The 23,605-nt window shown below is 54.3% G+C and overlaps 9 protein-coding genes across 9 annotated transcripts; 6 read left to right on the top strand and 3 right to left on the bottom strand.

The window, feature by feature from the left end:
- On the bottom strand, positions 1 to 1,458 carry PG997_004139 (DNA glycosylase; the record flags this gene model as incomplete). Its single annotated transcript, XM_066808454.1, has 4 exons — positions 1 to 756; positions 827 to 1,154; positions 1,231 to 1,390; positions 1,446 to 1,458. 4 exons carry the CDS (start codon positions 1,456 to 1,458, stop codon positions 1 to 3), a joined length of 1,257 nt encoding a protein of 418 aa, XP_066672072.1.
- A 515-nt stretch (positions 1,459 to 1,973) lies between these two features.
- On the top strand, positions 1,974 to 4,035 carry PG997_004140 (U2 snRNP auxilliary factor; the record flags this gene model as incomplete). The annotated part of the gene is made up of 6 exons (XM_066808455.1): positions 1,974 to 2,001; positions 2,088 to 3,307; positions 3,367 to 3,628; positions 3,685 to 3,896; positions 3,961 to 3,983; positions 4,023 to 4,035. The coding sequence occupies 6 exons, from the start codon at positions 1,974 to 1,976 to the stop codon at positions 4,033 to 4,035; spliced, it is 1,758 nt and encodes a 585-aa protein (XP_066672073.1).
- Positions 4,036 to 4,710: 675 nt separating this feature from the next.
- Positions 4,711 to 5,451, top strand: PG997_004141 (transcription regulator; the record flags this gene model as incomplete). The annotated part of the gene is made up of 1 exon (XM_066808456.1): positions 4,711 to 5,451. The coding sequence occupies one exon, from the start codon at positions 4,711 to 4,713 to the stop codon at positions 5,449 to 5,451; it is 741 nt and encodes a 246-aa protein (XP_066672074.1).
- An 875-nt stretch (positions 5,452 to 6,326) lies between these two features.
- Positions 6,327 to 7,145, top strand: PG997_004142 (40S ribosomal protein uS15; the record flags this gene model as incomplete). The annotated part of the gene is made up of 4 exons (XM_066808457.1): positions 6,327 to 6,528; positions 6,684 to 6,716; positions 6,857 to 6,903; positions 6,972 to 7,145. The coding sequence occupies 4 exons, from the start codon at positions 6,327 to 6,329 to the stop codon at positions 7,143 to 7,145; spliced, it is 456 nt and encodes a 151-aa protein (XP_066672075.1).
- A 374-nt stretch (positions 7,146 to 7,519) lies between these two features.
- On the bottom strand, positions 7,520 to 8,323 carry PG997_004143 (uncharacterized protein; the record flags this gene model as incomplete). Its single annotated transcript, XM_066808458.1, has 3 exons — positions 7,520 to 7,592; positions 7,666 to 7,913; positions 8,084 to 8,323. 3 exons carry the CDS (start codon positions 8,321 to 8,323, stop codon positions 7,520 to 7,522), a joined length of 561 nt encoding a protein of 186 aa, XP_066672076.1.
- Positions 8,324 to 8,821: 498 nt separating this feature from the next.
- On the top strand, positions 8,822 to 11,455 carry PG997_004144 (uncharacterized protein; the record flags this gene model as incomplete). The annotated part of the gene is made up of 2 exons (XM_066808459.1): positions 8,822 to 9,375; positions 9,430 to 11,455. The coding sequence occupies 2 exons, from the start codon at positions 8,822 to 8,824 to the stop codon at positions 11,453 to 11,455; spliced, it is 2,580 nt and encodes an 859-aa protein (XP_066672077.1).
- Positions 11,456 to 14,136: 2,681 nt separating this feature from the next.
- On the bottom strand, positions 14,137 to 15,296 carry PG997_004145 (uncharacterized protein; the record flags this gene model as incomplete). The annotated part of the gene is made up of 2 exons (XM_066808460.1): positions 14,137 to 14,160; positions 14,493 to 15,296. The coding sequence occupies 2 exons, from the start codon at positions 15,294 to 15,296 to the stop codon at positions 14,137 to 14,139; spliced, it is 828 nt and encodes a 275-aa protein (XP_066672078.1).
- A 5,336-nt stretch (positions 15,297 to 20,632) lies between these two features.
- PG997_004146 (uncharacterized protein) lies at positions 20,633 to 21,147 on the top strand (the record flags this gene model as incomplete). Its single annotated transcript, XM_066808461.1, has 2 exons — positions 20,633 to 20,866; positions 20,920 to 21,147. 2 exons carry the CDS (start codon positions 20,633 to 20,635, stop codon positions 21,145 to 21,147), a joined length of 462 nt encoding a protein of 153 aa, XP_066672079.1.
- A 220-nt stretch (positions 21,148 to 21,367) lies between these two features.
- PG997_004147 (uncharacterized protein) lies at positions 21,368 to 22,280 on the top strand (the record flags this gene model as incomplete). Its single annotated transcript, XM_066808462.1, has 2 exons — positions 21,368 to 21,504; positions 22,061 to 22,280. 2 exons carry the CDS (start codon positions 21,368 to 21,370, stop codon positions 22,278 to 22,280), a joined length of 357 nt encoding a protein of 118 aa, XP_066672080.1.
- Between the last annotated feature and the right edge of the window lie 1,325 nt (positions 22,281 to 23,605).

The raw sequence follows: 23,605 nt of genomic DNA on the forward strand, positions 1-23,605 counted from the left end.
TCAGGTTGATTGCAATCTTCTCCTCTTGCTTCGGGTGATCGTGCCACTTGTCGTGTCGGCCTCCTCTACCTTCACTGTTTCAACGGCAGCAACCTGCCTCTTTCTGGAAGGCCGTGGCTTTGGCGCCGCCAGAACATCCGGCGTGTCGGAAACAGCGTCTTCTATCTTGACCTTCACATCTTCCACCTCGGCCTTGACGACGCTGCGGTCAGAGAAGGACTTCAGGTTCGCCGTGAACAGGACAGACTGGGCCCAACCAGCCTGGTCGCCCCAGATCTTGCGGAAGTGATCGCCGACCGAGTCGTACATGGCCTTGGAGAAGGTCTTGGTCTTGACCTTGCCGAACTTGTAGTCGCGCTGCGCAATCTGCCAGACGTGAGTGTCGACGGGCACGGCCTCGCCCCAGCCCAGGCCCATGAGGCAGACGCAGTCGGCGACCTTGGGCCCCACGCCCGAGAGTGTCAGGAGCTGCTCGTGGGCCTCCTTGTACGTGGCGCGGCCAAGCGCGGGGTATTCGTCGGCGCCGAAACCCGGGTTCTCGGGGTTCGTCAGGCTCTCGAGCCAGCCCCGGGGTTTCTCCTCGGACACAAGACGCGCGGTCTCGGCGATGTACTTGGCTCGGTAGCCGAAGCCGAGCTCGCGCAGGTGCGACTCGACCCCTTTACCCATCAGGGCCTGCGGGCCGGGGAAGTCGTGGAAGGGCTCTTCTCCGACGTGGCCTATGAGCGGGCCGTAGTACTTGCAAAGTTTATGGACCTGGTGACGGTTAGCCTCTGCAGCTGTGGTGTTTCCTACGGGATGACCGAAGGGTCGTTGGACAACCTACCATTTGAGATATCCTCGAAATGTTGTTGTTGCTACTGCAGATGAAACCTATCAGGGTCTCCCACGCGTCCTGGCTCATGATGCGGATACCGGTGAACTTGGGCGCCTTCTTCCTGAAATTCAAGTCATTTAGGGACCATAGCTCGTACAATTCCGCGGCGTTGTGCTTCAAGCTGAAGTAGTGCTGGAGCAGTTGCTCCGTGTCATCATGGGGGGAGTGCGGCTCGGTGAGCTTGTTCCCCTTTACTTCGGCAGGCCATGTGGACCTGTAGTGCAAGAACTCGGGGTCCTGCTTTAAAGATAGTATACGCCCATGGATGGCGAGGTGCCTGGCACATGTTTTAGTTTCTACTACGTATGCCACTTGATTCGAGGTGTGCAAGTAGGTCAAGTACTTAGGCTTACCACTCGTCCTCGATTTTACGCCATCGGAACGACTGTCCACAACGCAGGGTGGTGTCGATACACAGTTCTGTCAAGCTCAGGGGCAGCTTTCGCCACTCTGAGACCCTTCCAATGGCCATCCGACCTCTCATATGATCAATCGATTTGGGTTGGTTTGAGTCTGATTTGGTACAAGAGAAAGAGGCCTCAGAAGTAGGAGTGTAGCCGCAATGCACAAGACACGGTCATTGTAGGTAGGGCCTGAGAACCCAGTTGGAGACGATGATGATGATGATGATCTTTGGAAGTCTTTGGAAGTATTCACCTCGGTCGATTCCCTTTGGCAGCTTGCATAAGTAGGTAAGTAATCAACCTCAGCCTCAATTCCGTCAGTCCCCTGTCAGCCAGTCCCTACTTGCCTTATCTTACCTTACCTTACCTAAGGTTAGACACCTGGACAGTCCCTGGACAGTCCCTGAGAAGCAAAAAGTGGAGCACTGAGACGCGCCACTTAGCCGGATCAGTTAAGCCGCCAATCGAAGGCCAATCAGAGGCGGCCGTTAGCTGCAGAGGTCCCCACCTCATTTTTTCCAGAACCTGTCCAGCCTCGCGATTCTGCTTCCAAGTCCCAGGGCAATCCACAGTATACTTACCTTAATGTTGGAAGCTTGAGAGATTCGGTTTCCATCATTACTGCACATCTCTATCTCTCTCGGGATCCCGTCTACCATCTCAATTGGACAGCAACCTCCCGACGCGTCGCTATGAACGGTGACGCCTACTCGTCGCGAGGTAAGCCCTGTCTCTTTAACTATCCCTACTTACCCAGCACCTCTGCTCTCCTCTCGCATCAGGCTAACCTTGCGCGCTGACTCCAGATGGCCGCCACGGCTCGTCTCGTGAATACTCCTCCCGCGATGATCGACGCGACCGCGGTGACCGCGGCGATAGAAGAGACAGACGCCGATCCAGGTCCCCCAGACGTTCGCATCGTGAAGCTCGAGAAGGCGACGTAGACAGCTACGCATCGAGTCGCAGCCACAGGGACCGGGAGCGCGAAGATAGATACGGCGGATCCGGTGGGCCTGGCGGCGGCGGAAGAGACCGCGATCGTAGGGAAAGGGAATGGGACCGCGATCGGGGCGAGCGCGGTGGTGACCGCGGCGACCGTGGCGACCGTGGTGGTGACCGCAGGGGTGGGAGAGATCGTCGCGATGATGGCCGGCCTCCGCGACGCGACCGAGATCTATTCGACGACCGACGAGGCGATCGACGCGGTGAGAGGGACCGAGGTGGCCGAGACCGAGATGAGGATCTTTTCGCGCAAAACCGGCGTGGTCGGAGTGCGACCCCTCCGCCCAAGAAACGAGAGCCTACCCCGGATCTCACCGACGTCGTGCCCGTCCTCGAGCGCAAGCGCCGCATGACCCAGTGGGACATCAAGCCCCCGGGCTACGAGAACGTCACAGCCGAACAGGCAAAGCTATCCGGCATGTTCCCCTTGCCGGGTGCTCCCAGACAACAACCCATGGATCCATCCAAGCTGCAGGCTTTCATGAACCAGCCTGGCGGCGCCGTCAACAGTGCCACCCTCAAACCCACCAACAGCCGGCAGTCCAAGCGCTTACTGGCCTACAACATTCCTCCGGGTTCTACCGAGGAGAGCATCACTTCGTTCTTCAACCTGCAACTGAACGGCTTAAACGTCGTGGAGAGCACCGACCCCTGCGTTATGTGCCAGCTTTCCAAAGACGGTACTTTTGCTCTGCTGGAGTTCAGAAACGCCTCGGAAGCAACAGTCGCACTTGCATTCGACGGCATCTCCATGGAGGCCGACGACGCTGCGGCGAATGGTGCTGCTGCCACATCTGGGTTGCAGATTGTCCGACCCAAGGATTACATTGTACCTGCAGTGGTCGATGATACTGGCTACGAACCCGGCGTGGTGTCGAGGGTTGTAGTAGACACCCCCAACAAAGTCAGCGTCGCCAATATCCCCCCTTATCTTTCAGAGGACCAGGTCAGGGAGCTCCTGGTGGCATTTGGCGAGCTCAAGGCGTTCACTTTGGTCAAGGATCAAGGAACCGACGAATCTCGGGTAAGTTTGAGTTCACCCCCATGATCAACCCCCTTCACTACTAATTACTATACATCTAGGGCATCGCCTTCTGCGAATATATTGACGCCAGCGCGACGGACATTGCCGTTCAAGGCCTGAACGGCATGGTCATCGGAGACAAGAGCCTCAAGGTCCGCAAGGCCAGCATAGGCATTACACAAGTGGCCGGAATCGAGATGGGAGTCAATGCCATGTCCATGCTCGCGGGCACCACTGCCACCAACCCCGATGAGAGCAGGGTACTGCAACTTCTCAACATGGTAACCGCCGAGGAGTTGATGGACAACGATGATTACGAAGGTACGAGGCATCACTTTGGCTCCTGATGTTGACTAAAATGCTAACATTGCCGTTAGAAATCTGCGAAGATGTCCGGGATGAGTGCGGCAAGTTCGGAACCATCATTGCACTGAAGATTCCTCGACCAAGCGGTGGCAGCAGGCAATCCGCCGGCGTCGGCAAGATCTTTGTCCAATTCGACACGACGGAATCATGCAAGAAGGCGCTGCAAGAGCTCGCTGGACGCAAGTTCGCCGACAGAACCGTGGTCACAACCTTTTTCCCCGAGGTACGTTGTTGCAGCTTACCCCCTTCTGCATAGCCCGTGTGGCATAGAAACTGAGACCCAATAGGAGAACTTCGAGGTCGGAGCTTGGTAAGATGGAGCCGAAGCACACTTTTCTCCTTTCCGCAGGCGCATCGATTAGGCATATGATATGGCCACAACAGAGGGTACTGGAGAGGAACCGAATGAGTTAGTAGCCTTGGTGGGCGTCAGGCTCGTCGTGTAATTGTAACTTGTATTTTCGCAAGACCGGACCATACGCCGATGGTACCCGAAACTAAAGCCCGCGTTTGCAATGGCACATTTCAAGCTATGCCATCCGGGCGGTGCTGGGCATGCAGATATCGATTATGGCTTGTGCCATCTCCAGCCTCCACCCAGTCAATCATCAGTGCCATACGAAAGCTGCCTTTAGTACAGTACTCACTGCCACCTCGTAGACCTATATAGGTGGAATATAAGCGACAGTGCCTACACGATTTCTGATAAATATTCATCGCCAGATAGTGAGCTGCCGGGCGTCAACAATAGAACGAAACCTAGGTAGACGATCCTGCGGCACCGGACCGAGACTAACGCAGACTTATGCAGTCCTAACTCACAAATAACACCACACTTGTCCCGTCATTGACGAGGAGGCCGGGAAGCGACAACCGCTACCTAACAACCCAAGACACAATCTGTATTGATCCAGGATTTGCCCAATAGGGAAGGGAACAGATCATTTGGCTGTGTTGTCGTATTTTCTCTTCTGATTCAATTCGGTTTCTTCACCCTGCATACATACCTCATACTACAAGATACCATACTGCCCGTCATGTCTAGCCACAAGAGCATCACGGCGCACCTGCTTGACCACCCGGATACGGCGGAAATGTACAAGCAAGCCACACAGTGCCGGTTCTTAGAGCTCGCTGGCCAGGGCCGTTTGCCCAAAGAGTCGCTGTCGCAATGGCTCTCACAGGATCGCCTCTACGCCCAGGCTTACTGCCGCTTCATCGGCGGGCTCATCTCACGGGTCCAGCTGCCGAGCAGCTCGGCGACGGAGGCATCGCGTACTACGCCGTTCCGCATTCTACTGATGCTGCAGACGGCGATGATCGGGGTCACCACCGAGCTGCAGTTCTTTGAGAAGACGGCAGTGGAGTACCAGCTTGACCTGGCTGCCATGGAGGGTGGACAGGAGTTCGAAGCCAACAAGGCCACGGAAGCATGCATCAATCTGTTTGACTCGTTTACAGTCGAAGGAGGCAAGGAACGGTCACTTCTACAGGGTCTCGTCATGCTCTGGGCTTTGGAGAAGGTCTACTTGGATGCCTGGACTTTTGCGAAGCAGCAGAGCGCCGCCGCCGCCGAAGCCCTCGACGGGGGTGCCCTGAGGAACAGATTCATCCCCAACTGGGCCGGCAACCAATTCAGAGCCTTTGTGGATCAGATACAGGAGTGCCTTGACGCATACGCATCGGACATTGAGGCTGACGACGTTGACCAAGCTGCTATGGATGCATGGAAAGAGATGTTGATTCTCGAGGAAGGGTTTTGGCCGAGGGTGCAGTAAAACATACAACCGCAGTCCACGGCTCCAGGAAATAGTTAGTAACTACAAGTAGCTGCAGCTGGAAGTTAGTCGCTGCTTTTGTGGTATTTACGTATGCAATGTTGCCATGTTGGTGTGGTGAGGTGTTCCTATATTCTTTTTGCATGTTAGCCAGTGTTAACAATGCGAAGGCGGTGCTCAAGGAGGATGAGGTGGCTCGAATCAGAAGTAAAATTCAATGCATTGAACCCGAGACGAATCCCGAGCTCTAAAATAAGAGGTACCAGAAAAAAGTAATGTATAAGATTGTCATCATTCGAGGAGTGTAGGGGAAGAAAACTGGAAGCTTACCATGTGGCATGGATGAACAAGAACTGTTCTGCAAGACGATTATGCGATTCATACAGCAAGACCCAGCAGGTAGGAATTTGCTTGACATAACCGACAGACTTGGTCGTCCTGTCTACCCAACACGTTTCCGGATTGGAAGGGTTCGGTGGTTGGGTAAGAGGTGGTAGGTAAGGGAGCAAAGAGAAAGCTTGTAGATCGTGCAGCAGGTAGGCAAAGCATTTGGTGGAGCAGTCAGCAAAACCCATGATGGACGGAAAATACTCGGCCCTGCGAGTCTCCGGTTGATTGGGGGAAAGCGATAAGCCCAGCTCAGGCCAGCCGGCGGTGGGGCCCACGAAAAGCGAATTTTCCGCACATTTTGGGCTAGGTACCACGAAAAATCCAAAGCTGGGTGGGTAAGCGCAATTGGCACTCACGAAATCAATCGGTTCTTCTTTTTGCAATTTTCTCGCGACCAACGACCTCACCGACGATAACCCCTCCCCCATCTCAACCACCGACAGAATCCCTCGATCGTCAGCGCGTTCAGCTCCAACACCGTCAAAATGGGTCGTCTTCACTCCAAGGGAAAGGGTATCAGCTCGTCTGCTACCCCCTACTCGCGCACTGCCCCGGCATGGTTGAAGACCACTCCCGAGCAGGTCGTTGACCAGATCTGCAAGCTCGCCAAGCGTGGTGCCACCCCCTCTCAGATCGGTGTTGTCCTGCGTGACTCCCATGGCATTGCCCAGGTCCGCATCGTCACTGGTATGTAACAGCAACATGTAGCTAGCTGCAAGCTCGATAACAGGTGTCGGCCGACCAAGCATTGTGGGGGAAGAATATTCGGTCGTCCGGCACTGGGGCAGCTTGGGCAAGACCTATGTATATCCAGAAACAAGACGCTAACAATTGGAAAACAGGTAACAAGATTCTGCGAATCCTCAAGTCCCAAGGTATGGGATGAACCCTTTTTAGAACCGCTTTCGAGCGTCCCCCTCTAGCTATACAACCCCCAACACGTCCTCGAGACGATGAAGGGTGGTCATATTATGCCTCTGTATGGTCAAGGCTGACAGAGTGATTCAAATGACAGGCCTCGCTCCTGAGATGCCCGAGGATCTGTACATGTTGATCAAGAAGGTAAAGTCCCTTTGATACTGTCACGGCCAGCCCCTCTCTGTGGCTTCTGTTAACCCATTCCTCCCCAGGCCGTTGCCGTCCGCAAGCACCTTGAGCGCAACCGCAAGGATAAGGACTCCAAGTTCCGCCTTATTCTCATCGAGTCGCGTATCCACCGTCTCGCCCGCTACTACAAGACCGTCGGTGTCCTGCCCCCTACCTGGAAGTACGAGTCTGCCACCGCCAGCACCCTGGTCGCATAAGCGAGTCGTGGGAGGAGGGAAATGAATCTGCATTAGTTGCTTGGTCATGGAGTTTCGGAAAGGGAAATTATCTGCTTTCTGGGCATGAACAGACACCGGTTCGGCCATACTTTCTGAAAGATGGCCTGGGAAAGATAGCCTGGTTCTCACGAAGAGATATGTAATGACAATCTCTTGAGGACACGAAATTTGATTATCAACAACCCAATGCACAGTGGTATCATTGAACGCTAAATCGAGAAAGATCCCGTGATTCTAGGCCACCTAGCCAACCTGCAATAGTGCTGGCCCATGTCTTCTCATTTTCCCAACCGTAAACCTGAACGCCTGTTTCAATGCGAGCCCATTGCCATGATGATTGTTTCATGCCATCCCTATGTTGATTGCTCGACTTCCTTGGAGCGCTGTAACAGAAACTCCCCTAGTACTCTCAAAGGATCCTTGGGCCTAATTGTAGATTGTTAGCATGTGAACCTGGACGGTGTACACCACACCGGCAAGAAATTTGCTGCACACTCACTGTTCCTTGACGATTTGCTTCATGCCTTCAAGCAAGGCCCCGGTCACTCTGGAGTTCAAGTACTGTCGTACCGGGGCACCGTGAGGAGGCGCTTCGGCCGGCATCGTGAAGCCTGTATCAGGGTGCTGTGAGGTCGCTCGTGAACTCGACTCGGGTTGCTGGCCGTTGGTGCGCAGCGGTGTGCCAGTGCGCGCAGGTGGTGCTGGGCTGGCGCCGCTTGTGGAGGGCATTGCGGCTGGGGCGGGTGACTGATTGGAGGCAAGTGATGATGGTTGTTAGCTGTTGGGTGTTCCGTCCAATTGCGCATGTGTTGGTGCGTGTATCTTCAGCGATCGCCTTGGATCTAAAGTCGCGGGTGTGGATAGGTGGAGGGGAAGGGGAGGAAAGGTCCAAGATGGCAAAAGCAAGGGTCTCATACGGGAGCCTGCTCGGTAGTAGGGACGTCGGTCATGGCAACATCCTTATTGACGCCTTCGACGACGGGCTCCGTACTGGCTGCTACTGCTGTGGTGGAAGGCGCTTCGGCGGGCGTCGAAGCGATGGGGGTCGTCTGGCTGAGCGGGCTCGGCGTCGGCGCAGCAGCCAGTTGCCCTGCTGCCCCGAAGGGCATGGGCACCGGGATCGGTGTCGTGGAAATGCGACGGTTCTCCTCCGCCATGTTCTCTTTTGGGACTTCTCGGCGAATCCTACGGTAGACGTGGGCTGGGGGTTTCGCTGAGGAAGCGAATGGTAACGGGCTGGGGGATCGGCGGCGGCGCGTCGCGACAGATAAATTGCTTCGCTTGAAGCTATGGCATACGAACGAACGGACAGGCAGTGGCAGAGCTATGGCTTCCCGGCTGACGGGCAGCTGGCGGGAGTAAGGTACGTACCTAAAGTACCTTGGGTAATTTAATGCTGGTCGCACGAGGAAAGAGCACGGGATCTGGTGTTAGTCTCGTGTCCACTTTTAAAGCAGCGTCATTGAGTTCCTGCTCTCGACTGACGCGGTCGTCATTAGCCTGGCCAGCTCCCATCCTAGGCTGCCATCAATTGATTGGATGTTGTGCACAGGTTGATAGATCCCGTTTCTTCCTGAAGCTGACTTTGTACTTGTCGACTGCAGGGAAAAAGAAGATGGTTCCCATCCAAAGCACGTACTTCTTTCACTTTAGTAATGGATAAGTTTGTCACAAGGACCAGAAAACCAAAGCCAGACTCAACAAGTCAACAACATCCTACAGCTTTAAACCAGCCGGCGGCTAACAAGGCAGAACCTGAGCGGCCTGCAAAGCGGGTAAAGCGGGAGGTGTCGGATACGGACGGCGACTCTGATGGGGACCTCCTGAGCAAGACCCCGTTCAAGTCAACTCCTGCAATCCGGAGAGAGGACACCCTTGACTCCGTATACGATGGCAGTCCCCACTCGGACCTGGAATTGGAGTTGGGTCGACCAACGGCCATCGAGAGCTCGCTTCCAGACATCAAGCTCGACCAGGACGCCATCGAGGAGTACGAGACATTTAGAGCTTCGCAGGGAGACCAGCCTGATGACTCCACTGCCTCGAGATTCGTCAAGAGAGAATGGGTCAGGGGGAAGAGCTCCCTATATGTCGACGCCTTCAACCTGGCCCTGAGTACTGTCTTAGATGATGAATCGCATCTCTTTGATGAGAATGAAAGAACCCTGTTTGACAACTGGGCTAACTTGAGCTATGAAGCCCAGTATCTGTAAGGCTTCTCGACACTTCCTGTTCCTCCACATAGGCTTACCACCTACACTAGGTACGTTCGCCTGTTCCTCCGAAAGACGGCTACTTGGTACCGCATAGGTCGTCTAAGCTACCATGACGACATAGCGGACACCGAGCGTGCTGTTCAAGAGCTGCAGCGATCTCGTGACCTCCCATTGGCATTCTCAGGATCTCAATCGAAACGCGAAAACTCATTGGCCCGATTTGTAGAGGAGGAGCACAGATTGGAAAATGTGTTCGAATTTGCTGACAACTCTGATGACCTCATCGACACAGTCGAAGAGGCTGTGTCTCTCCTAAGCCTCGAGGAGTTGAAGAGTCTCGCCAAGGATGCCAAAGTCCAGGGCAAAAACAAATTCGATATCGCGAAATCGATATGTAGGATGAGTAACCGTCAAGCCGGGCTGATGTCTCTAGGTCTCCGGCGGTCCAGCACTCATGGATCTGTCGACTCTCCCGAGAACAGGACTCCCGAACTTGATTCACCAGGGACTGGCAACCCGTCCGATTCCAACAGAAACCAGCATTTCCTTGAAAGGATTTTGGCCATCACAGGACCATGCGTCAGGCTCTCCCTGCCTGTTTTCAAACTATTTGAGAGGGTCCACTTGGTCTTCTATCGCTCTACGCTGTGGACAGAGAAGTCTCTTACTGCCATCATTCTTGCAAAGATTGCACGGCGAAACTTTCCTCAGTACATTGTCAGTAGATCTACCAATATATTCAGCTCGAGAGATCATCTACTGGAGTTTGAGACGGCAATGAGGACAGAATTCGCCGTAGACAGTGTACTGGAGTTCAATGGGCCTGCTGGGGAGGAAGGATTCCGTAAGATCCTGGACCTCTTTGAGAAGATCTACCCGCGATGGAAGCATTTACTTGCGCAAGAACAGGGAAAAGAAGATGGGGTATACGAATCAGGCGAAAGTACATACTTGCGACGATTCTCGCCTGTTCATCCATACACTCGCATCATCCACAAAGCTGCCTATGTGCTAGGCCGGCAGAAGGAACACCTCAAGGAACATTCACTGCTGGCCGAATTGCTGGAACAAAGGCTCTTCCATCCGGCAAGACGGGGCTCTTGGTATCAACGAAAAGCACTGCTGGAGGAACATTATATGTTTGCCCTGGATCGAGAACCTGTCTCCACGAACGAAGAAATCCAGAAGAAACACTGGAGGCGGATCGCAGCATCAACTTGCGAGATGGCTCTAGAGGATCCTGATTGTCATCTCAAGTACCACTACGACTTGCAGAAACGATTACTTAAGCTAGAGAAACGACTGAAGATCCCCAAACGCCTACAGCACGACTTTGGCCATGTTCGGCTTAAGAAACCCGAGGAGCACTTTGTAGAGGGCATCCAGCTCAAGAAGGATGACGTCGTAGGAAAGAAGGGCCGCGCAGCAAGCACGAAAACTATTTGGGTGGACGAAGCCGAGGGAGGAGGGGAGTGCAGTGTCGAAGCCATGTGTCTCAGCTGGTACCGAAACCAGGGATGGAAAGGTTATCATGCAGAGGGGGGCATTGTGCGCACGTTGTTTGCCTACTTGTTCTTCGATATTCTCTTCCTCTACATCCCCAACGTTTTCCAGACGGCCTACCAGACCTGCCCCCTGGATTTGCATACAGACTCGTTTTACCCAACACGAGCATCCGAAATCAATCACAGGCTAGTCGAGATAGCGAATGGCCAGGCGGCACGGTTGGTCGAGGAAGTTGACACGAGAGAGCGGGAGCGCAGGACCTGCGTGGTGGGCCTGAACTGGGACTACGAATTGCCGGACCTGTTGGAGCTGGTTACTTGCTTCGATGGCGCAGCCCTTGCCACGATCTGCAAGGTCATGGCCCAAGAATATGGACAGAGAGGAGGTGGTCTCCCCGACTTGATCCTCTGGAGAGCCACACCCCAGAAGGAAGTCATGTTTGCTGAAGTGAAGAGCGCCAACGATCGGCTGAGTGACACACAACGACTATGGATCCACGTCTTGACAGGAGCAGGCGTGAAGGTGGCCCTCACCAACGCAATGGCTAAAGAGATCCGAGAGATCTAAGAAACGCATCTTTTTCGCGCAACGGGCTGGTTGGCCGACTCAAGCAATGGCCACAGGAAGCCTGCAAGCACTGGCACGGCCGAGGGCAAGGGTATAGTGTGGTACAGGGAGAAAGGGAGAAAAAGAGGACTAGGGTCACACGTGCACGATCAAGTGTTGATGCGTGATGTTTTAGCCAGCTTCCTCTTCTGGAATAGCCGTCTGAAACGCTTGACAGGCATCGCCAGGGAGCTGGTAGCGGTGGTTCTTATACCGACTTGGCAATTTCAACGACTGACCAATTTCCGGGACTCAGCCCTCGTGAGGGGGTATATTGTCGAAGCGCCGACGATGCAGGGTTTTGGCGTTTCAATTTGGGCAACTTGTTTCACCTTCGAGGGCGCTCGGAAGGAACTTGTACGCCTCCCAGATCAGGCAGGGCTCGTTCGGAGAATAATCTGTCAACCTTGAAGAGCCTTGTTTGATCGGTGCAATCCATCAAGTTACGCCCGACAGGCATGGCCAGGGCTCGACTGCAAGTATTGGGCTTTGCGACTAAAGTCTAGTGCGCATACAGAATAGCTACATACAGAATGCCTGGGCCTGGCATGACTTGCGGTAGTCAAGTGCGGACGAGATGCGGCGGGCGCAAGTCATTTGTTGGAGAAAGTCACCCTCATAGATGGGGATAACCAAAGAAAAACGTCCATAAGATAAGATATCTCCCGGTCATCTATCGATGCTGGTTCCGCGTGGATGGCCACATCGACAGCGGCCTTCCGCGGTCGACCGCTGCTTTGCGGGCGGCGGTGAGCTCAATATTTGGGCCAATACCGGTGCGGTCATGCTGCTAGTGCCCTCTGCAACTGCACAGCACGGCCCCCATCAACAGAAAGAAAGATGGTGCTGGCGCTGGCGCTGGTGGTGAAGGACGAGCTGGTCAATCGAATCGGGTGACGAGAGATGGCTGTTCTGCGCACGTTCTGTGGTGGACTGTCTGTATGTTCACGTACAGTATCTGTGTGTGCCTCGGACCCCAAAGGTCGCGGGCGCTTAACTGCGCCGCGAGACAGCCAATGGGCGGGCGCGGTGGGAGTGGGCATATGCAGAACACTTGGATCCGCATCGCAGTTGGTTGGCTGTCGGGCCCCAGATGCAAAGGCGCTTAGCGGGATCCTGGTAAAAATCCCTGGAGCCCTGCAAGTCCCAGGATCTCGGGACATCTGACAGGCCAATTCGAAGACAGAGAAAACAAGCAAATTAGGGGCCGGCCGGCCGCGGGTTCAAGTCAACGAAGCCGCTGACGGCTGCTGACCATGTGCGTCTCCATCTTCATCGGTAGGCTGGCTGGTCGGGACACCACCTGCCTGCCTACATAGTGTCAACCCCCATTAATACCACCCAGTTTGGCCCAATCTGGTGGACTGCCGAGCAAGAGAAATCGAAGCAAGTGACCAAATAATGTTGAGGTGGATGGAGGGGTTCTACCACTTTTTTTTTGTCCCTCCTTCACTTCCGTGCCAACTTGAAGGGGGTCAGGCTCTCTCTCCGCCCCACTTCCGCCGCTCTCAAGAGATCGGCCTAGGAAGCAGTCAGAAAGTGGGCTACCCCCTGGTTCCTCTTCGTGCTTCCATCCCTCCCCCTTGGGCCCTGGGAGGAGACAGGGTAGGGTATGTATGTATTTTGCCCAATTGATCTCCGGCCGGGAACAGGTAGTCAGGTTAGGCAGAGCTTGCTTTGCTGCAAGGTGCGATTTTGAGGGGAGGGGCTGATGGATTGTCGTTCCCAGCTTTTCTTTGTCCCCCTCTCCGTCGGCCTCCCTTACTGGATGGCCCTTTGCTTTCTCGCGTGGGAACTGAAAATAATACCTACCCAACCTGACCAAGTCGAGTTAGTAGTAACTAAGTATGCTGGGCCGCTGCGGCCAACAAGGCCGACCCGACCGCTCCTATCACGACAACACACACAGACACGCAAGAGAAACAAAGGAAAACACAGGACGCCGCTTGGTCGACTTGTAGGCCGCGTTACATAGTGTAATACAGATACACTAGTAAACAAACAATGAATAAAACGGGGCTGGGAATCACGAAACAGACCGCCAAGGGGCGCGAACCGCGAACCGCGAACAACAAACAAAGTCATTCAGGGCTGGTAATGATGTTTGTAACTATTGAAGAATAGTGATGCGTTGTGTGTAAGGTATGTAGAGGTATGTATGTAGTAGAGACGAGGGGGTGGGGGGTTGTTGAGTGGCTGCATAACGATGCTACGTGAAGTATACCACCAGGTGCATAGTTCTGCAACAAAAAACCACCAAAGAGCAACGCTTTCCATCCGAATAAATATAAAGACAACATAAGGCATAAAGACATTTCGTAGCAGATATCCTCCCAGATCATAATCACTGACCCGTTCCTCTAAGTTGGAACGCATCAGGATAACCAGAGCAGTAACGCCTTCCGCCAAATCCCTTTCCTTCCGTTTCCCAGTACCCAACTCCATTTGGTATATCGTCATTCGAACCTGTCCCTGTGTGACTGCCTAGGTGTGCACTTGGTATCGCACACAAAGACAGAAGTCGCATAAGTATAAGCAAGACAGGGGGCCAAGGCAGAGTCCAGTGTGTGTCCTTTCAAGCAGCAGTCAAGACGACGCCGGCCAGCAACGCCAGGAAATGATCATCGAGAGCCCTCCCGATTTCAGGTGAATACAGGGCTCGTGCTCTGTGTTGGAAGCGGGTGGGAGTGCCGAGTTTTGCTGCGTCTTGAACAGCACAAAATAGCAGAAAAAGTAAATAAGCCGTGATCTCGTTTCCGTATAGCCCATTGCTTAATAACGATTGTGGTTAGTCGCCCAAAATAGAGTGATTGGGCTGGTGTTTGCTTTTTCAAGCAATCCCAGAATAGAGGTAGGTTTGTCGGCGGAATATAAACAAAAGAAAACAGATATCCCAGGGGAAAAGAAGACTTTGGTTGAATTCGGAAGAGAGTAGGCGATGGTCGCTGGGGTTTGTGTGTAGACAGTGTCGTAGTATTATTAGTGGACGCCCAATCACGTCGAGTTGGCCCTGGTGCCCAGAAGTGGTGGTGACGGTGCTGTCGATTTTGGCGTTGTCCCAGCCGCTGCTGCTTGGGCTCTGGTGATAGCCTGTGATGTTGCCAGAGATTTGGGGCACTCTGTCCTCCTCCCTCTTTCCCTTGGGAGCCGGGCTCATCCTCGGCGTGTACGTAACTGTCCGGGTGACGACCTCTCTGATGTGTCGTATGCTCCTCCCACTGCTTGACGAATGCTTGACGGCCTTGGAGTCCTGCGCATATCGTGACTTGAGTGCTGCCTCCCAGTCGAACGGCGACCTGGTGGAGCGTGCACTGAATGGCGATCGTGCAGTTGCGCTCATGGGGGATTCCAGAGTCGATAACGCCGGCGAAGGAGGGACAAGCATGCTAGGGAAAGACGTGGCACCAGTCGGCGGGGCTGACATGGGATGAGTTGGATACGGGCTGCTGGCTGGGGATTCGTGGTTGCCGCACTTGCACGAGCAGTCCGTCTGCTCGCTGCTGGCCGTCGAGGGCACGGAATCCACAGCCACGGTATCTTCTGCCTCGTCGTCCTCTTCACTGGAGCTGCCTGGTCTTTTTTCGGGGATCACAGGAGAAGAGACGGACATGGCCTTGAGGAAGTCCATGTAGGCCATGGGCGGGCTGATGGGGGTTTTCGTATATTCCTCCTTGATGAAGTCGGGGACTGCCGAGACTGGCGTCCTGGCGGACAGGGCAGATAGCTCCGATGGGAATGTGGCCGTGACGGGCGTCTTCAACTGCGCAAGCTTGGGCTTGCTTGTAGGCATTTTGGCGGTCATGTTGGCAAAGGGGGTGGTGGCAGTAAAGATTAGGTACGATGTAACAGGTTGCGTTTACCCACAAAGATCAAGTCAAGCAAATGACTCGGAAGGAGGGGACGGACGGAAAGGAAGCCAAGGAGGGACGCCTACAAGCTGCGCTGACAAAGTCACCGTGGGGGAGGGGAAACTTGTGTCGGCAGTTGTGAGAAGAGGGAGTAGCGTGGAAGAAGGGAAGAGGAGTCTATGGGGTTATATTATGTGATTTTTGTCGCGGTCACTGCAGGTGCAGGAGGCGGTTGTGTTTGTGCCTTGGGAGGGCCCGAAGGTGCTTGGCCTTCTGGCGCCGGGGGGAGAGGGGAGGGGCGCGTGTGCTAGCTGGGGCTGCTGGCAGACGCTGAGACGAGGGCGGCAAGCGGGAAGGGCTACAGCTAGTCGGTCGATGTGACGAATGCGCCCAGGTATGGATGGGATGGGGGTGGTGGCCGTTTCCGGGATTGTAAGGCTAGGAGCCAGGACGAGGGCCGAAGACAAGCCTGGCGGAGGATCCCACTCGGCTTAGTCGCGATGACCAGGGTAGAACGTGTGCTGCCCACGATCCGAGCTTGGTATATCGAGGCCCCAAGAGAGCAGTCCCCGCCTGCTTGCAGTAGAGCGGACCCGGTATGAAATACGTGGATAGGTAGGAAGAGCCGTACAAGACCACGATGAGGGGCCCTTGAAGAGAGTGTGTGGGCAGAGGGCCGGTGATTGGGCAATGAAGGCGGCAGCACTGCAGGAGACTACCGCTACTAAAAAGTACAGATGGGCAGTAGGTATGGAGGTGGTGTAGTAGCAGTCGTAGTAGTCGTAGTAGTATGTAGGACTCTTGCAAAGCAGCAGCAGCAGCAGCAGCAGTAGTAGTAGTAATAGCAGCAGCAGGCTTTTCTGCTACAAACGGCAAGAAACCTGAATAGACGTCGAGAAAGAAAAGAAAAACGAAGGATGACTGGACGGTGGGATGTGTGCTGAGATTATGCTTTAGCGTGCATGCATATTGGAGGACGAGGCAGGATACTTGAGACATACCTCGAGCAGATCCAGCGGCTAATAGCGTAGAGATGGGATGAAGGCAAGCCTCGAGGAAGTTTTCACTCGCAGAAGCAGGTATGCGATATACAAACGGGAGGAAAACGCAGAGAAGCTGGGCGACTGTCGCAGGCCAGAGGGCGACGGTGATTGGCTGCTGAACCCTGGCGGATGTTGCCTGTCTCCAGGGATTGGAGGATGTATTTTGCTGTGGTTTGTCGTTTTGGGGGAAGCGCCTGGCCAGTAAATTGGGTACGGAGGTACCGGCAAGGTATTCTGGGATTCTGCTGGGATGCTGGGATGCTGGAGTTCTGGAGTCCCTGCTGGAGAGTGTCCCTGTATTCGGACTGGTGAACCGATGCACTAGGCTTCTGAAGGTACCTAGACCACTGTAGACACTGGCAGATTCCGGCGTCTGATTCGCCGGCGTTCCCGCACTCCACTCCCAGACTCGAGCAGCCAAGGCTCAAGGGGGGAGGAAACAGAGAGGGCGCTACCGCTATTCTTAGCACCAATGTTCCTCTGTCCACGCTGCATCGCCATTGGCTGCCGGCCATGGGACTTGTCGGTAGGTAAGGCAGGAGACACTCGAAGGATCACTGACCTGCAAGTTGCAAAGTGATGTGTACGCACGCAGGTTACACAAGTTGGCGCTGACAGTCGGCCGTCGATGCAAAGACTGGTGTCGCTGTCTCACGGGCTCTGGCTGATCAACAAGCTGACTGGGTAGCTGAAGATCTATGCAGTAGGCTCAGCCGCAGAGACAGGATGATCCCAGGATGGGCAATTGGCTTCGTGAGTTGGAGTCGGGCGAGTATGTACGAGTGCTGCCAAGGCCGAGAGGGAGGAGGGGAGGGTAGGCAGGTACCTGGGAGGTAGGCAGTGAGGCAACAACTGGCTGAAGACGGGACGAGGTTGTACTATACTCTCTCCTGTTCGTTCCCACTGACAGCGGGACCAACGGTCATTTATGCAACTCATCGTCGCCTTGGCTCTCGGCTCCAGGCTCAGGTTTCAATTTAAGCCCACGATACTTCTTCCAGATCTGTTTCCAATGCCCATACAGTAGGTCCCCCATCTGCTTCAGTCAGCGCGCGGCTGGGCCCCAGGAATAGAATGGGCGGGTTGGCGGGGTGGTGTTTTGCTTCGTTTGCAATTGGTCTACAGCACCGCCAGAGAGAGGCTGGCCGGCGTCCTCGTCGCTAGTATATTTCTTCTTCCCTATTTCTTGCCTATTATTAGGTCCAGGTGCGGGCCCATTTCCGGCGCCTGCTCCGGTTTTCTCTCCCCGATCCAGAGATTCAGAGCGCGCGCGTCACTTGACACAAGAGATCGTGTCTTGGGGCGGTGCACTTTGTCGCTCCCGTTGGTCGAGACGGGCTTGGAGCAAGTGCCTGGATGCTGGCCACGCCTGCTCCGCCAAACAACGCCCGCCGCTTGCTACGTCCGATACGCAGCGCCAACACCTGCGCGGCTCCCCGGACTGCGAATATGCATCGTGGGAGCGCCGGCCGGGCTCCAGGCCCCAGGCCCCCGTTTCAATCGAGCCAGCAGGATTCCCACGAACAAGCAAAGAGACACACCTGCAGACTGACGGGCTGAGCCCTGCCCGCCCATTCATTGATTGCCCTCGATGCCACGTCGCAGAAGACTTCGAGAATCTTACCTTGCCCGTTGGTCGCATGCAACCGAGCAAGCCTCCCTGCCCCCTTGCTCACTCCCAATCCCATCTGCTTCCTTCCCACCCCCTCGGTTCTCAAGCGCCATCTGCCTTGCTCGGATTCGCTGGCTTGCATGCCCTCAGATCCTTCCAATTTCCAGCTTGCAATTAATCTGCGCTTAGTGGTTGCTGTGATTGCTCCATATGCCGCCATCGTACCCCGGCTTGGCAGTTGGTGGCTTTCTTGACCCTTCGGCAGTGTCGCCTCGAGAAGCACCACGGCGCCCGCTGACATCAAAACATGGAATGCCATGTGGCTGTTGTCGTGGTGGTCAGAAAAACTCTCCGCAACTACCCTTGTGGGAAACTGATGCCGCTGATCGCTGCATCGCTTGCGTGCAACATGGCACCATGCAAGCGGTCATTTCCGGCTGACATGCCCCAAGTCCTTCAGCTAGATGCGGTCATCATATCTTGCAGCCTCCAAGGGAGTTTGAACCACCGCTATCATGCCCAACCGCCGCCGCAAGGAGGAAAGCAAGGCAAACCGAAGATCCATGCACCATGCTTCCGGCTACGAGACTGACGAGTCGATCTGCAATAAGACTGACAACCTATACCTGTGTTACGACGATGCCTTGGAATACTTCGGAGTCTATAGAACAGTGGGTTGAAGCATTGGCCGTATTGAGCGGGAGATGGTGGTGTACGGGTCATATGGAGGTTCGTTCGTTGTTTGCTAGCCAATAACCAGGGATATCGCTTGACTAGCCGTGTTGAAACCTTGTGGTATCTTTCAGACCGGCCATGATCCCTCAGCTGAATGGATCCATCCTACTAGCCAGGCGCATTCCGGTATCAGCCCTCATGTGCGAAGGCTCAGGGGTCCCTGTATTAGAAGCATCGCGGCCTGCACCTCCGTCTGGGCTAACACATAGTCGCTATTGGGTGGATTTATAGTGTTATCACTGGACCACCACCCTCTCAAGCTGTGATCTACCTGAGAGTGAGACTGTAACAGCAGGTGGTTGTACGACAGAATCCAAGGTTCGTGTCTCGGGTGCTGCAGCTGGAGATGCGCCATCAAGCGCGCGGATGCTCGGCAAACATGTGTAATCAACATCCCTTTGTTGACCAAGGAGACCGCGGGAAGCTGCATCGCTAGCCGGGGAGTTCAGACTACTACTCTGGATTGTGGATGGCAACATGGTCCCAGATGTTGGTCGAGATACAGAACAAACCCTCCTCCTATACGCTCAAGCCCAGAGTACACGTCCTAGGTCTTACCTGTGATAGACGGACACCTCCCCCAAACCGGCGGTACAAGTGAAGATTTGCTCGAAGATGTACTCATGACCATGAAGATTTTGGGTCTCGGTGCCCTCATCATGCAGACGGATCCGCGTGAGTCGGAGGTACTGCGAGTGACTCTGCAAAGAAAATATCGACCCACCAACCTGCAAGATGCAACGCTGCTTTTGACGATCCAACCACTGATGATTTTCATGCTGGTCGGTCAACCCAAGTGAATGCGGCGTACGGTACGCCTGCATCATCCTACTAGGCGTTTTTGCACATCGTCCTTCTCAGATATGAGGTTAGACCTGATGAGACCTCAGGTTCCCCGGCTCAGATGGATGGGTGGGTGGCACGGCCATCATGCGCATAGGGGATGCAATAGATGATAAGAAGTTGGCTCTGCGGTGCATTTCCTGCTTGAGAATTACCCCTAGCCGAGCTCACCGCCGATGCGGCGCTTCTGACGCCCAAGATCGCAGGATCTTGAGGGAACCACAGCTGGTGCTAGAGCTTTCCCGCCTTTTCCACAGCCTGGATGCTCCCGGAAGGAACGCAGTGCTCTCTCCTAACGTCTTCAAAGAAATCCCACGGTCAGTCTTTGGTTCACCAACCCCTTATGCGCGGCCTTGTCTTGGCAGAGAATACTAGTAGCGAAATGCGTCGTATCATGTTGGCCATCTGGAGTCAATGCCTGCAGCCCCCTTGTATCGAAGTGTGCATATGACATTGCATCCAGCTCTACTGGGCGAATCTCGACGAAATTGCTAGTATAGGTGGGATGTTGGATCCATCTCAGGGCACCGACCATCTGGAGGAAGACATCATGGTGTTTCCGACAGTACTTTATGAATGTGAAGTTGATTGTATACGCCCGCTTTATTCTTATTGCCGTATTGGACGGGACAAGTGTCCAGGCGAGGGAGATGCCTTACTTACCAAGGCCTGTCTCGAGGCCCATCGCCTTTACCCTGGGCTCTGGGACCACGGCAGCCTGGGAGACGCCATGTGTTCCTCCACCATTTTCTGCTTGGTTGGAAAATAAACTTTCATGCCTTGTCCTTCCACGTCGGAGTAATGAAGGGGTATCGCCATTATCGTCACACAGCGGGAACATCATTCAACCAAGTATGCTCAGCCCACTGCAGGCTCCGTCGGATGAGTCCGGAGGTCTGCTCGCCGAGGTGGTAGGTAGTATATCAGCACCTCAGTCTCCGGCCCCTGTTTAAGCTAAGCAACTCTTTCAACTTGGCACAAGCCAGATAGACCCCCATGAGACTCGACACTCGCTGATCACCGGCCGATTAATGCGGCGGTGCTTCCGATGCACGATATGCTTTGCGGAAAGGCGGTATTACAACCACTTGCACCAACCATCTTACCGCCTGCCCCTTTCCAACGCAATCACCGAGCTTTCCTGGGGCGGATGGGCAAGACCAAGAAATCTGATGCTGGTATTCTTGACATCACCTGCGTGGGCCAAGTGTGCACCGAGCCCGTCCCACTCAAGGTAGCCGCTCACGCTCACGATACCGACCACGAGCACCGTCGTGTCATTGTTGATAGCGTTCCGCTTATCACGACTGATGACTCACCAGGGCATCTTGCTGGCACCCGGAGTTGAGCAAATTCCTCATTTCATCAAGCTGGGCACGACGGCAAGAGCTTTTCCGGTATGAGGGATGGCCACCAAAACCCCAGGTGGTAAAACTCGAGGAGGAGCTGGTTTGCCCCCAGGTTTTATTCAAGGAAGATCCCCCTGGCGTCATACACAGTGATCTGACACGGGACCACGAAGCCGGTGCTGGTGCTGGCCAGGGCGGAACTCCTCAAAACTACGGGTTCTAAGGCTGGACCCAGGGGCTCCGATACGGCCTGTGTGTGTGTGTGAGCTAGACAGCACGGTCTTCCATCAATGAGGGCTTGATCAGCCATGAAAAAAATGCACCATGCACGTCTTCCGAGCGCGCGACCAAATTTACTATACATAGGGGGGACCGTGTCCTGGGGACCACCGGGCTCACGTTTCTCAAGGAACGTGGTGGCTTGGCCGTACATCGAATTCAGAATGGCCCTCCAACAACCAAATGCAGACTGGGCGTTGACGAGCTCAGAGGCCTCGGGTGCGTTCTCGATTGGATGCTACCCACGCTCTGGGGGCATGAAGACGCCTCTGCGAAAGCGTGCCGAGCTCCAAGCTGGACGGTAAGTTTGGCGCTGGAGAGATAAGTCAAAGTGATGATGGAATGTTGGCATGGAGATGGTGGAGCTCGGTGGGGAGGGCTTCTGGAGTGCCCATGACTATCCCATGGGGTAAAGAATCGCATGGCTGATGTTGCCCGCGTGTCTGATATATTTCTTCGATCTCTGGACTGGGGGGTGATCTACCTCAGAAACCCGATTGATTCTTGGCCATTGGGTCTATTGTATACTCGAACATTGCCAATAGAACCAGGCTGACTCGGGTTTCCATTGGTATACGCATCTGGATCAACCGTGATGCTTGAAGCCGTAATTTGCAATCTCGACATCTCCTGGGCGGTTTTGAATAGCGTGCTACTGAGTTTTTTCTTTCCTGTTTTTTTCTTCTTCTTCGTTCGAGGATACGAGTAGTGAGAGGTCTAGAACCCGCCAAAGCGCGATACCCCCGTCGCCCTACAGCCAAACAAATAGCTCGCATTCCGCACTAGACGCTCTGAGCCCGTTGCCCATGTTTCTCACATAGCCATTGCGATGCAATTCTACTAACTGTTGGGTGTAGTGCCAGTGGAGTCTATCCGTTGTGGATTTCCGACGACGCAAACTCCACACCCGACCTGTTCGGAGTATGTTCCCTGCGCCCCCAGAAGGTCGACGATCGTGATCGCGGTGCGCAAGAACTCACAGTCCCTTCGACTTCGTACTTGCGCTTCTGCATACGACTTGAGCAGGCAGCCATCGCATATGCACTAGGATGGGCTCCCTGTCTGCCCCTTGTGTAAGTAAGTATCTTACGGGAGCAACATATCATTGACTCGCTTCGAGTGCCAAGCCTGGATGCTTGTGAGGCAAGGGAGAACTTGCTGGCGCCATGTGCTTTTTCAATTGGGCTAGGCACAAAACCAAGTTTTCTGGTTTGTCCTGGCACTGATATTCAGGAACACCCATGAGTCCCGGAGCTTGTCATCAAATAGTGCCCGGGGCTAGGTAATCTACAGTCCGTCCATAGAAGGCGCTACGTCGCTACGTGGAGAGCTAGAGCAGGTAGGTGCAGGTAGGTGCAGGAGGTAGCTAGGTTAAGCCATGATGAGGATGGCAACCCGGCTGGCAAGCAGTGAGAGTCTGAGACTCTGCATCCGCTGAATTAATATCTGTGACGTCACTATGGCGGGCGGGACAGCAGTTGCTCCCCCAAAGTTGACAGGGGGCGCTGAAACTCGACTCCAGGCTGCCCCGCGTGGAGCACTGGAGCACTGGAGCTTGGAGCTTGGAGCAAGAGACTTGAGGAGTTTTCTGGGACGAGCTTTGATTGTACTGCACCGTATGTTGGTATGTACTTAGCATTCAAGAATTACCCAGTTACACATCACCCACGATCATTAGCAATATGATTGTTGTCCTTGTATTATTGGTTCGTAATCAGTGCCGGAGCCACTGTTGGGAAAAGGGCAGAAAACGAGGGGACGAGGGGGACGAAGGGGAGGAGACAGTACCCAAGGCAGGCGAGTGGGAGTGGGACATGTCACTCCATGATAGCAAGTATGTGGATGAGGGCAGACTGCAACCGCGTTGCCATTGCATGCTAGCTCCAGCCATCTTGCTTTGCCATTGGCCTCTGCTTGGGATTCCTGCTGCATTTTGGACTGTTCGCTAGGATCCATTCGGTACGTTCAATCTCACGATAGCTCGTCGGACGATTCTTTACTCTTTTTTTTACTGTATAATTTTTTAATACAGACTCCCCCCCGTCATTCTCTTTGCCTACTACTAGTTTAGCGTTTCTTGCCAGAAACCGTTCCCCCATCGTCGTGCTCGCCTGTTGCTTCCCACTTGCTTGGCTGCATATTGACGCACCTTGCTGCTGCTGGACGGGGGCTACCAAAGTATCTCACATGCACCACATATCGATAGCTACATTGTACACATGAGAGTACCTGCCGTACGTAGCCAGTTTAGCCTACTTTCACCTGCAGACTTTACATAGAACGATTTCAGTCCCGATCTTGCTCTTGGGAATTCCACAACGTCTTCCTGTAGCTCTCATTCTCCCTACTTCTCACCTTTCTCTCTCTTTCTCTCCCTCTTCCCTCGAGCATCTTACCTTCTC

Source organism: Apiospora hydei, assembly GCF_038363865.1.
Source record: "Apiospora hydei strain CBS 114990 chromosome Unknown utg000004l_segment0_segment0, whole genome shotgun sequence".
In the NCBI taxonomy this organism is placed as follows: domain Eukaryota; kingdom Fungi; phylum Ascomycota; class Sordariomycetes; order Amphisphaeriales; family Apiosporaceae; genus Apiospora; species Apiospora hydei.